At 43.1% G+C, this 12,530-nt stretch overlaps 1 protein-coding gene across 1 annotated transcript in view; it reads right to left on the bottom strand.

Annotated features, from left to right (window-relative positions):
- ablim2 (actin binding LIM protein family, member 2) overlaps positions 1–12,530 on the bottom strand; it is a 357,715-nt gene that overhangs the window by 131,778 nt on the left and 213,407 nt on the right. The window contains exon 12 of the mRNA XM_078213235.1: positions 7,415–7,532. Coding sequence (XP_078069361.1) covers positions 7,415–7,532 — 118 coding nt within the window. The remainder of the gene's footprint in view (positions 1–7,414; positions 7,533–12,530) is intronic.

Raw genomic sequence — 12,530 nt, 5'->3', positions numbered from 1 at the left:
CGCAATGGCAGGTCTGCCAGATAACCTTCAGTAACTGGCTAGGAGTATTGAGGAGTCCACCTCTACTGTGGCAGAGTGCACTGCGCAGAGCCCATTCTTTTAACCTCCAGGGAAGCACTGGTAGACTGACCTATGATGGAGCATCTTGTGGTCACTGTCTCAACTTCTACTGAACTACAGACAGAGTCTTCCCATTGTATTACTGATGCAACGGGAGTTTATACAGAAGTATAAGAGTTCTGGCTGTTGGTATGCAGCCTCAGACTCCTGTGCTCAAGGATAGATGGCTGCCAGGGTGGATGGGGATCTCAGTGCTCAATGGGGCATGCAAGCACACAACAATCTGACATTCTGTGCTCCAGCAGATTGCAAACATTGCTGAAGTGCTGGCCTATCGGGTGGCAAATGGCATCATGAAGCACAAATATGTTTCTGTCTTTCACTTTGACATGGTTTGTGCTCCCATCAGTTCACCAGTACCTTTGCTGTTGACTGTCAGCCAGTGCACAGTGCTGGTGCCCATGCTGAGGTAGTGTAAACCAAAATCAGGTCTTTAAGATCCAGAACTGTTACATACATAAACTTCAGGAAATTGAAAATGGATAAAGCTCTTGAGGAATACAAAGATAGCAGGAGAGAGCTTAAACAGGTACTCGGAAGGGCAAAAAGAGACCATGAAATGTCCTTAGCAGACAGGACTAAGGATAACCCCAAGGCTTTTTATGCATATAAGGAGGAAAGAGGGTAGCTAAGGAGAGGGTAGGTCCATTCAAGGACATTGGAGGGAATCCGTGTATGGAGCCTGATGAGGTGGGTGAGGTCCTTAATGAGTACTTTACATCAGTATTCACAAAGGAGAAGGATGTAGTGGATGATGAGTGTAGAAAGGAGGATGTTGACATTCTAGGACATATTGAGATAAAAAAAGAGGTTTAGAAAATCATTAAGGTGGACAAGCCCCCAGGGGCAGATAGGGTCTATCCCAGAATACTGAGAGAGGTGAGGGAAGTAATTGTTGAGGCCTGGCCAAAATCTTTATCTTCTTTAGCATGGGCGGGGTATCAGAAGATTGGAGAGTAGCTAACATTGTTCTTTTGTTTAAGAAAGGCAGAAGAGACAACCCGGGAAATTACAGGCCTGTGAGCCTTACATCAGCGATGGGGAAATTATTGGAGAAGATTCTTAGGGACAGGATGTACTCACAGCTGGAAGAGAATAGGCTTATTAGTGATAGGCAGCATGGCTTTGTGAAGGGGAGGTTGTGTCTCACAAACTTGATTGAGTTCTTTGAGGAAGTGACAAGAAACATTGACCAGGGCAGGGCAGTGGATGTTGTAAACATGGACTTTAGTAAAGCCTTTGATAAGGTTCCTCATGGCAGGCAGATACAGAAGGTGAAGTTATATGGGATCCAAGGAGAGCTGGTAAGATGGATACAAAACTGGCTTGGGCATAGAAAGCAGAGAGTAGCAGTGGAAGGGCACTTTTCTAACTGGAGATCTGTGACAAGCGGTGTTCCACAATGATCAGTGTTGGGGCCTTGATTTGGAGGAAAGTGTAGATGGTCTGATCAGTAAATTTGCAGATGATACAAAAATTGGGGGAGTAGCAGATCGTGAGGAGGATTGTCAGAGGTTACAGCAGGATATAAATTGGCTGGAGATCTGGGCCGAAAGATGGCAGATGGAATTTAACCCGGACAAATGTGAGGTGATGTGATTTAGAAGGTCTACTGCAGAAGGAAATTAAATGGTAGAGCCCTTAGAAATATTAGCATACAGAGGGATTTAGGTGTGCAGATCCAGAGTTTCCTGAAGTAGCAACTCAAGTGGACAAGGTGGTCAAGAAGGTATACGGCATTGGGTGTAGGAATTGGAAAATCATTTTGCAGCTGTATAAGACTTTGGTTAGGCTGCATTTTGAATACTGTGTACAATTCTGTTCGCCACACTACTGGAAGAATGTTGATGCATTGGAAAGGATGCAGAAGAGATTTACGACAATGTTGCCTAGTTTGGAGGATTTGGACTATGAAGAAAGGTTGAACAAACTTGGATTGTTTTCATTCGAGCGTCGGAGGATGAGGGGGGACCTGATAGAGGTTTACAAGATGACAGGCTTGGATAGAGTGGATAGTCACTCCCAGGGTTGAAGGGTCGATTACTCAGGGGCATAGGTTGAGAGTGAGAGGGGGAAAGTTTAAACGAGATGTAAGGGGCAAGTTTTTCACAGAGTGTGGTGAATGCCTGGAACGCGCTGCCGGAGGAGGTGGTGGAAGCAGATTCTATAACAATGTTCAAGAGGCATCTGGATAGATACATGAATAGGCAGGGAATAGAGGCATATGAACCAGGCAAGAAAATATTAGATGAGAGAGACATCTGTGTCAGCACAGACTCGGTGGGCCGAATGGCCTGTTCCTGTGCTATGTTCTTTGTTCTCCAAGGTTATGTGCAGTCTCCACTAGTGGTTGTCGACAGCCTTTCACCAGCCATGCTGCAGTCACTGGAATAGCACTACACAGAAACACCACACCAGGCAAGGGCACCTGCAAAACAGACATTAGGTGGATGCACAAGAATGATTAGCTCTGTTTTTTTGCATTATTGATGTATTGTTGCAGAAAGTTGTTTGACTGGTCTTTATTGAGTTGTCTAGGCCAAGGGCCTTAGTAATGGGAAGTTTGAGATGGATGTCCTGTTTGAGATGGATGTCCTGTAAGGGATTGGTGAGGCTGTGCTGAGTCTGAGGTCCAACCATCTTCAGCGGCTTCATCAATGGATTTCCTTCCATCTTAAGGTCAGAACTGGGGATGTCTGCTGATGATTGCACAATGTTCAGTACCATTTGTGACTCCTCAGATATTGGAGCAATCCATGTCCAAATGCAGCAAGACCTTGACAATATTCAGGCTTAGGCTGACAAGTGGCAGGTAATATTTGTGCCACACAAGTGCCAGGCAATGACCATCTCCAACAAGAAAAAAATCTAACCATCGCCCCTTGAAATTCAATGGCATTATCAATCCCCCACTATTAGCATGCTGGAGGTTACCATTGAACAGAAACTGAACTGGATTAGCCATATAAATATGGTGGCTACAAGAGCAGGTCAAAGACTAGGAATCCTGTGGCTAGTAACTCATCTCCTGACTCCCCAAAGCATATCCACCATCTACAAGGCATAAGTCAGGAATGTGATGGAATATTCTCCAATTGCCTTGACGAGTGTCACTCCAACAACTCAAGAAGCTTGACACCATCAAGAGTAAAGCTGTCTCCTTGATTGGCACCACTTCCACAAAAATCTCTCCCTCTACCACAGTGGTAGCAGCGTGTACCATCTATAAGAACTCACCAAAGCTCCTTTGATAGCACTTTCCAAACCTACAACCACTACCAGCTAGAAGGACAAGGGCAGCAAATACCTGGGAACACCACTACCTGGAAGTTACTCTCCAATCCACTCACCATGCTGACTTGGAAATATATTGCTGTTTCTTCACTGTCGCTGGGTCAAAATCCCGGAACTCCCTCCCTAATAGCACTATGGGTATACCTACACCATATGGACTGAAGTGGTTCAAGAAGGCAGCTCACCATCACCTCCTCAAGAGCAATTAAGTAAGGGCAATAAATCCTGGCCTAGTCAGTGACACTCACATCCCATGAATTAATAAAATAATTTGAAGCAGAGTGTCATTTTTGGTCCCTCTTGCTCCATCTCGTTGCATGTGGTGGATATGCTCTTTTTACTTCCTTTTGATACTCGTCTTCTTCCTCCTTGCTAGGTAGCCTCCAGATCCTAGGATGTAGGGTCCTGAGAATTGTAGCATTCAGGTGGACACAGTATGCCACCATTAACATGGAGACCCTCTACGGCTTTTACACCAAACTCCTCCAGCAATTCACTTTAGTATTTCCACCGACTTGCCTGAGTACATAGAAATCATAGAAACCCTACAGTACAGAAAGAGGCCATTCGGCCCATCGAGTCTGCGCCGACCACAATCCCACCCAGGCCCTATTCCCATATCCCTACATATTTACCCACTAATCCCTCTAACCGATGCATCTCAGGACACTAACGGCAATTTTTAGCATGGCCAATCAACCTAACCCGCACATCTTTGGACAAGTGAGTCAAAAACTGCAACTTGTTGAGTAGCCCTTTAATAGCCCTAGAATTGAACCAATTTTGCTTCCTTACACTTGTTGATTTAGGAATGTATAAGGAAGGTGTTCACTGAACATTTGTTGGCCAATTTTCTATTTGTGCATCATACCAACCCAATGACATTATGATCTTGCTACTTCAACATCTTTGGACACATGCAAGGGATGCACCTGCATGTGGCACTCCAATAGGCTCACTTCCCACAGCCAGTGGCTTCAACCCTGTAGGTAGGCCTGTAAACGGAGTGGAGCTACATGAATGAATTTCATGGCCAATCAATTTGGAGTAAGAAATTATTGATGCCAGAACATGATATGGTGTGGGCTCCTCAAATACTGAGAGATTCAATTGAGCCATATTTGTCAGCAATGGACTCCATGAAAAGATCACTTTCCTTCTCCATGAGCAAGACATGGTGGACAGATACATAAGGTCACACAATTTTCAGGTGTTACTGGCCGATTAAACCCTCAAAATAGTGGGCAGGAAGTGCATGCACACTGCCTGGAAGTGCTCCACTTACTATATTGGGTAATGGCAGGCAAAAGGCAACCTTTTATAAATGCCTTGCAGATGCAAATGAGGGCTGAACTCCTGGAGTCCTTTCTAAAGGACAGAATAGAACAACATCTAGAAAAATTCAATAATGAACAGTTTGCACATGTTTCAAATTGGAAAATCTCATTTGACCAATGTTATTGAATTTTCTTGAGGAAATGATAGAGAAAAAAGGCAACTGTATTGCAATGGATGTCATTTATCTCGATTTTATAAAGGCCTTTGATAAAGAGCTCCACAATAGACTAATGAATAAGGCCAGAGAACGTGGAGTCAGAGGACAAGTGGAAGGATGGATTACTATCTGTCTAGAAGACAGACATGAGAGAGTGGGATTAAAGAGTAGCTAGTTAGAGCAGCAGAAGGTGGCAAGTGGTGTTGCACAAGGATCAGTGCTGAGACCACTGATGTTCACAATTTACATCAACAATTTGGACTTTGGTATCAAAAATATAATTTCTGAATTTGCAGAAGATACCAAATTTAGGGGGTGGATTGAAAAGTTAATATAGAGGAGGACTGCAACAGATTATAGGAGGACATATAAATTTGCAGAATGGCAAATAATTAGCAAATGAAGTTCAACACAGGTAAATGTTAAATGTTAAAATGCATTTTAGTCAGAGCCATAATGAGAAGGGGAATGGGGGGGGGGGGGTTGATGGGGGTTACCAATCATGGTGGCTCCTCAGGCAAGCTTTCTGGTTCCTGCTGGTATGTCCAATTATACTTACCTCTTGGATCAAACAAGTCCTCACCTGGATGTAGCTGTTGGATTTCCCGAGGCTTGCGAAGGCCAGTTGACCATAGAGTTTAGAAAAGTGAACGACAATGTGACTCACAGCCATGATCATATTTAAAGTTCTAATCCACCACCTTGATGCTGTTTGGTTACCCATCCACCTTCCCATCTCAGATAAAGTGGAAATGGGCATATTTTGGCCAGGAATCTTATTTTTAAGGCTTTAAGCCCCCACCTGAAGCAAATGTGCCCTTTCGTTTGGTTGAAACTCCCCCCCCCATTGCATGGTGCAGCACTGAGCAAGGCCATTTTGTCCATCATGCTTGTTGCTGCCGTTTGAAAGAGCTAATCAATTATTTTCACCCCCCTTGTTTCCCCCTGTACTCCTGCAAATGTTCCATTTTCAAAAGTTTATCTAATTCTTTTGAAAGTTACTACTGAATCTGACCCCACCACCTATTGAGGCAGTTCAATCCAATTCATAATGACTCTCAGTGTAAAAAAAACCTCATCTCTGGTTCTTTTGCCAATCACTTGAAATCTGTATCCTCTCGATTAATGACCCTTCTGCCAATGGAAATAGTTTCTCCTCACTTACTATACCTGAGCATCCGCACCCTCGTCTCGATTAGCTGAATACCCCCCCACCACCCGATATCTCATCCCCAATGTCCAACTCATCTCCTGGCCTCTAATGTCCAATTTAACACCAAACTGCAAAGTCCAATCCACCTCCTGACCTGCAACCTTGACCTCTATTATTCAACCATCCCCCCTCCAACTTCCTCGCTTATCTGACTCACCTCAGCCCAGCTCCCCTGAGTGCTTATTCTCCTGACAGCGCGCCAGTCTCTTAGTTTGGCTGGCTGCGGCCTATTAACAAATGTGAAAAATTTAAATCAGGTCCTGCTGTTACATTCAGTGACATCTCTATGTAATATATATGGAAAATAGATTTCTATATATTTAACTGAACCTTGTCCTCTCACATGGCTTTTCTGCTTCCATCATTCCAATCAGAGATATGGCTACCTTTGATTACTTCAATTTATCCCTCTCCAATCATACCATCCTTCTTCAATCCAAGCCCAGTTGCTGTGTCTATCCCAGACAATATTCTCCCCTAAAACCCAACCAGACTCTGCACAACCTCACCAATGTGGTAAAGAGCTGAGCTTCCTAAATGATATCCTTTCCATCACCAAATCTGCTGACTTCCAACTTCATGATGTCACCTGTCTCTGCCCCAGCCTCATCATATCTGGTGCCAAAGCCTTCATTCATGACTTTGTAACCTCCGGACTTGATTGTTCCAATGCTTTTCTGTCTTTCAATCAACCACCTTCTACAACTTTAAACTCATCCAAAACCACACCAAGTCCCACAATCGTATCATGCCTGTGTTCCCTGACCTACATTGGTTCCCAGTCAATGAAAACCTGATTTTAAAATCCCCCTCTCTCTATTTCTATAGCCTCCTCTGGCCAGAACTCCTCAAACACTGTGTTCCTCCAATTCCTGCCTTTAGTGTATTCCTGATTTCATTCACCCTGCCGCTGGTGGGTTATGCCTTTAATTTCAAAGTCCTAAGCTCTGGAATTCCTTCCTTAAACTTCTCTACTTCTCCACCCATTATCCTCCTTTAAAATAATCTATAAAACCTAGTTCGTTGATCAGTTTTTTGATCAACTGTTCTAATGTCTCCTTCTTTCATTTGGAGTTCATTTCTTCTGAATAAATCCCTGTGAAGCACATTGGGATGTTTTACTACATTAAAGCCATGATATAAATGCAAGTTGTTGTTGCAGTATTACTACTACCTGATAAACATTGAAATGGACCATTGAACAACATAATCAAATTGTTCATAGTTCTTAAATATATCAAGTAGAATGATCTACGATCATTCGGAGACACTATAAAAAAGGCAGTTATTACCTGGTCTATGGAAATGTTGGGGTGAGCGAGCCCATGTTGGGGTGTAACGCCCATAACCAAGAGACCCAAAGGAACCAGGACTGGACGCTCTGCGTTGTCTGGGTCCTCCTTGTTCATCCTAAAATACAAATAAAAGGACCTTGGTTATGTGCTGTTTAGTAGAAATCAGTACCTTCGTCACTGGTTCAAAGCAATCAGCGATTAGAAGATTAGTTTTGCTTTGGGCTGTTCTACTCTGACTATGCAAGTTTTAATGCAGCTCTGAGGAACAAGGCAAAGATTTACCCTCACTATCAGAGTGAAATTTAATACGTCAGTTTTATTTCAGACTGTGATAGCTTTATTGCGTAGTTCTCCAACTGAATATTGGAAAGATCAAAGGTCCACCACAAACTCTATTCCCTAGCCACCAACTCTATTCCTCTCCCTGGCAAATGTCTGAGACTGAACAAGACTGATTCCAACCTTGGTGTCATATTTGATTCTGACCACATACTCTCACTAAGGCTATCTACTACCACCTCTTTAACATCACCCAACTCAGAGTTCCATTCAACTATCACTCGTGGATCTACTTTAGCTTCTGGTAAAGCAAAGAATCCGTTTTATTTATCACCTGCTTGTTTTCAATGCCTCACCATCACTTTAACCTCCTCTAGCCCTCTGAGAAGTCTACACTCCTCCAATTCTGACCTCTTCTACATTCCTATTTTAATTTCTCCATCATTGATGGCTGTTCATTCAGTAGTCGGGACTCTATGTTATGGAATTCCTTCCCTAAACCTCTTGTCTTTCCTCCTTTAAGGTGTTCCATCAAACCTCCCTCTTGACCAAGTTTTTGATTGTTTACCCCTCTTTATGTGGCCTGGCATTAAATTTTGTTTTGTGCAATACTTCTATTTGTTTATTCAGAACAAATGATACCCGATGATGGCTGATGCGATGCCAAAATTATAAGGATAGAGATAGCCAAAAGTAATTTTATGATGATTAAAAATGTATTCACAACTAGAAGATTCAAGTTTGCAACAAAGAAGAAACTCAGGCCAGGATTCTCTGGCTGTCCAAGCCAGCAGAGTTCTCTGGTCCTGCTGCAGTGAATGGAGATTTGGCTGAGCACCAAATTCTCTGTCCTCTCTTGCAGCGGTGGAGGGGCGTGATTGGCTGGAGAATTCCGGTTATTTTCTCTCCACTTCCCTGCGTGCCTCAGAACAATAAATAAAGATCTGTGGAAGTAAATAGAGGTCTCTGACGTGTTAAGAATTATGCTAACAATTCCATATACTGACCAAAAGACAAATGAAGAGATGTTTATAATTGTAAGAACGAAAGGAACTCTAAAAAGTAACGCCCAGGAAAGGAAATGTCAGTATTTCGGCCTTTTGATCAAAGCTGAAAAGCTCCAGACATCTCTTCCAGGGGACAAAGTGGAGGGAAACAAAGAGAGGTCAACATAGGTGTAGTTGCATGATAGACGTCAGAGTAGTTGCAGCGAGTTACAGTGGATGCATGAGGACGGTGCAGGACCGACATTTTCTTTTCTGGATGTCACTTTTTCATTCTTACAATTTTAAGCACCTCTTCATTTGTCTTTTGGTTTATGTATGACATTTTTAGCATCAGTTTTAGCATTCACATTTCAGAGACCTCTATTTTCTTCCACAGATTTTTATTTATTGTCTAGGTTTCTGAGGCATACAGGGAAGTGGAGAGAATTTGATTTTATTTTATTATTGTCACATGTATTAACATACAGTGAAAAGTATTGTTTCTTGTGCGCTATACAGACAAAACATACCGTTCATAGAGAAGGAAACGAGAGAATGCAGAATGTAGTGTTACAGTCATAGCTAGGGTGTAGAGGAAGATCAACTTAATGCAAGGTAAGTCCATTCAAAAGTCTGACAGCAGCAGGGAAGAAGCTGTTCTTGAGTCGGTTGGTGCGTGACCTCAGATTTTTGTATCTTTTTCCCGAAGGAAGGTGGTGGAAGAGAGAATGTCTGGGGTGCGTGGGGTCCTTAATTATGCTGGCTGCTTTGCCGAGGCAGTGGGAAGTGTAGACAGAGTCAATGGATGGGAGGCTGGTTTGCGTGACGGATTGGGCTACATTCACCACCTTTTGTAATTCCTTGCGGTCTTGGGCAGAGCAGGAGCCATACCAAGCTGTGATACAACCAGAAAGAATGCTTTCTATGGTGCATCTGTAAAAGTTGGTGAGAGTCATAGCTGACATGCCAAATTTCCTTAGTCTTCTGAGAAAATAGAGGCGTTGGTGGGCTTTCTTAACTATAGTGTCAGCATTGGGGGGGGACCAGGACAGGTTGTTGGTGATCTGGACACCTAAAAACTTGAAGCTCTTGACCCTTTCTACTTCGTCCCCATTGATGTAGACAGGGGCATGTTCTCCTTTACGTTTCCTGAAGTTGGTGACAATCTCCTTCATTTTGTTGACATTGAGGGAGAGGTTATTGTTGCCACACCAAGTTCACCAGATTCTCTACCTCATTCCTGTACTCTGTCTCATCATTGTTTGAGATCCGACCCACTATGGTGGTGTCGTCAGCAAACCTGAAAATTGAATTGCAGGGGAATTTGGCCGCACAGTCATAGGTGTACAAGGAGTATAGTAGGGGGATGAGAACACAGCCTTGTGGGGCACCGGTGTTGAGGATTATCGTGGAGGTGGTGTTGTTGCCTATCCTTACTGATTGTGGTCTGTGAGTTAGGAAGTTCAGGATCCAGTCGCAGAGGGAGGTGCCGAGGCCCAGGCCACAGAATTTGGAGATGAGTTTTGTGGGAATAATAGTGTTGAAGGCTGAGCTGGAGTCAATAAATAGGAGTCTGACATTGGTGTCCTTGTTATCCAGGTGTTCCAGAGTTGAGTGCAGGGCCAGAGAAATGGCATCTGCTGTGGACCTGTTGCGTCAGTAGGCAAACTGTAGTGGATCCAGTAGTCCGGTAGGCTGGAATTGATTCGTGCCATAACTAATCTTTCAAAGCACTTCATAATGATGGATGCCAGAGCCACCGGCCGTTAGTCATTAAGGCACGTGGTTTGGTTTTTCTTAGGTACCCGGATGATGGTCATCTTCTTGAAGCAGATAGGGACCTCAGATTGTTGTAAAGAGAGATTGGAGATGTCTGTGAATACCTCCGCCAGCTGATCCGCGCTGGATCTGAGTGCACGGCCGGGCCAGTTGCTTTCTGTGGGTTGACCTTCAAGAAAACTGCTCTGACATCTGCAATGGTGACCCAGATACAGGTTCATCCAGGGCTTCCAGGGTAGAGGGCATGCTCTCACTGACCTCTTGCTCAAAACGGGCGTAGCATCTTACGAGTTGTTTCTTTGTTGCAAACTTTAGTTTTCTCATTGTTAACGCGTTCTTCATCTTCACAAAGTTACATTTAGCTATCTCAATCCTTCTAATTTTGGCATTGCATTGACCATCTTCTGTTATCATTTGTTCTAAATGGACAAATAGAATCATAATCATAAAAACTAGGTGCAGGAGTTGGCAATTCAGTCCCTTGAGCCTGCTCCACCATTTAATACGATTATGGTCGATCTCATCTCGGCCTGAACGCCACTTACCTGCCCATTCACCAAAGCCCTTCAAACCCTAATTAAAAATTTGTCCACCTCTTCCTTAAATTTAATCAAAGTCCCAGCATCCACCGTGCTCTGGGTAGTGAATTCCACAGATTCACGACCCTTTGAGGGAAGTAATTTCTCCTCATTTCTGTTTTAAATCTGCTACCCCTTATCCTAAAACTACAACCTCTCGTTCTTGATTGCCCTACAAGAGGAAAGATCTTCTCCATGTCTACTTTGTCAATTCCCCTTATCATCTTGTACACCTCAATAAGATCCTCTTTCACTCTTCTAAACTCCAGGGGGTACAGGCCTAAATTGCCCAATCTCTCAACTCTGGAATCAATCTAGTAAACTTCTTCTGAACTGTCTCCATTGCCATTAAATCTCTCCTGAAGTGAGGGGACCAAAACTGTACACAATATTCTAAGTGGAGTCTCACTAATGCTTTGTACAATAGCAGCAACACTTCACTACATTTATATTCTATTCCTTTAGCAATAAATGCCAAGATTCAATTTGCCTTCCTTATTACCTGCTGTACCTGCATACTAGTTTTCAGTGAGTCATACATGAGGACACCCAGATTCCTCTGCAACAAAGCACTCTGAAGTTTCTCTCCATTTAGATCATTTGTCTTTGTATTTTTCCTACCAAAATGGATAACCACACTTGTCCACATTAAAATCCAAATATGCCAAATTTTGCCCCATTCACTTAACAATATCCATTTATAAATTTTTTATTTCATTATCACAACTTACTATTCCACCTATTTTAGTGCCATCTGCAAATTTGGCTACGGCATCTACTATCCCTGTATCCAAGTCATTAATTTGGATTGAAAATAGTTAGGGCCCCGAGGTCTGAACCCTGTGGCATCCCACTAGTTATATCTTGCCAACCCAAGAAAGACCTCTGTTTTCTGTTGGTTAGCCAATCCTCTATCTAAGCTAATAAATTACCCTATAATCTATGTGAATTAACCTTGTGTATTAACCTTTCGTGTTAACCTTTCGTGTGGCACCTTATCAAATGCCTTCTCGAAGTCCACATCTTTGAAGAATTAAGCAAATTAGTCAAACATGATTTACCCTTCATAAAACCATGCTGACTCTGATTGCTTACATTTTGACTTTCTAAATCTCTCATACATACAAAAGAACAAAGGGACAGGCCATTCAGCCCACCAAGCCAGCGTCGATCACATTGTCCTACTTAGAACAACCTCCTGTATCCCTCCGTACCGTGCCTGTTCATGTGCCTATCCAGATAAGTCTTAAATGTCGTTAATGTCGCTGCCTCAACCACCTCACTTAGCAGTGCATTCCAGGCCCCTACCATCCTCTGTCATCCTCTGTGTAAAAAAACTTTCTCTGCACATCTCTACTGAACCTTTCCCCCCTTACCTTGAACTTGTGCCCCTTGTGATTTGTCATTTCTGCTCTGGAAAATCTTCCAACTGTTCACCTTATCAATGCCCCTCATAATTTTATAAACTTCCATCAAATCTATTCAATGGAC

This window comes from Mustelus asterias, chromosome 1 (assembly GCF_964213995.1).
Source record: "Mustelus asterias chromosome 1, sMusAst1.hap1.1, whole genome shotgun sequence".
NCBI classification, from domain to species: Eukaryota; Metazoa; Chordata; class Chondrichthyes; order Carcharhiniformes; family Triakidae; genus Mustelus; species Mustelus asterias.
The sequence above is the reverse complement of the archived record's forward strand: the minus strand, read 5'-3'. Positions and strand labels throughout refer to the sequence as shown.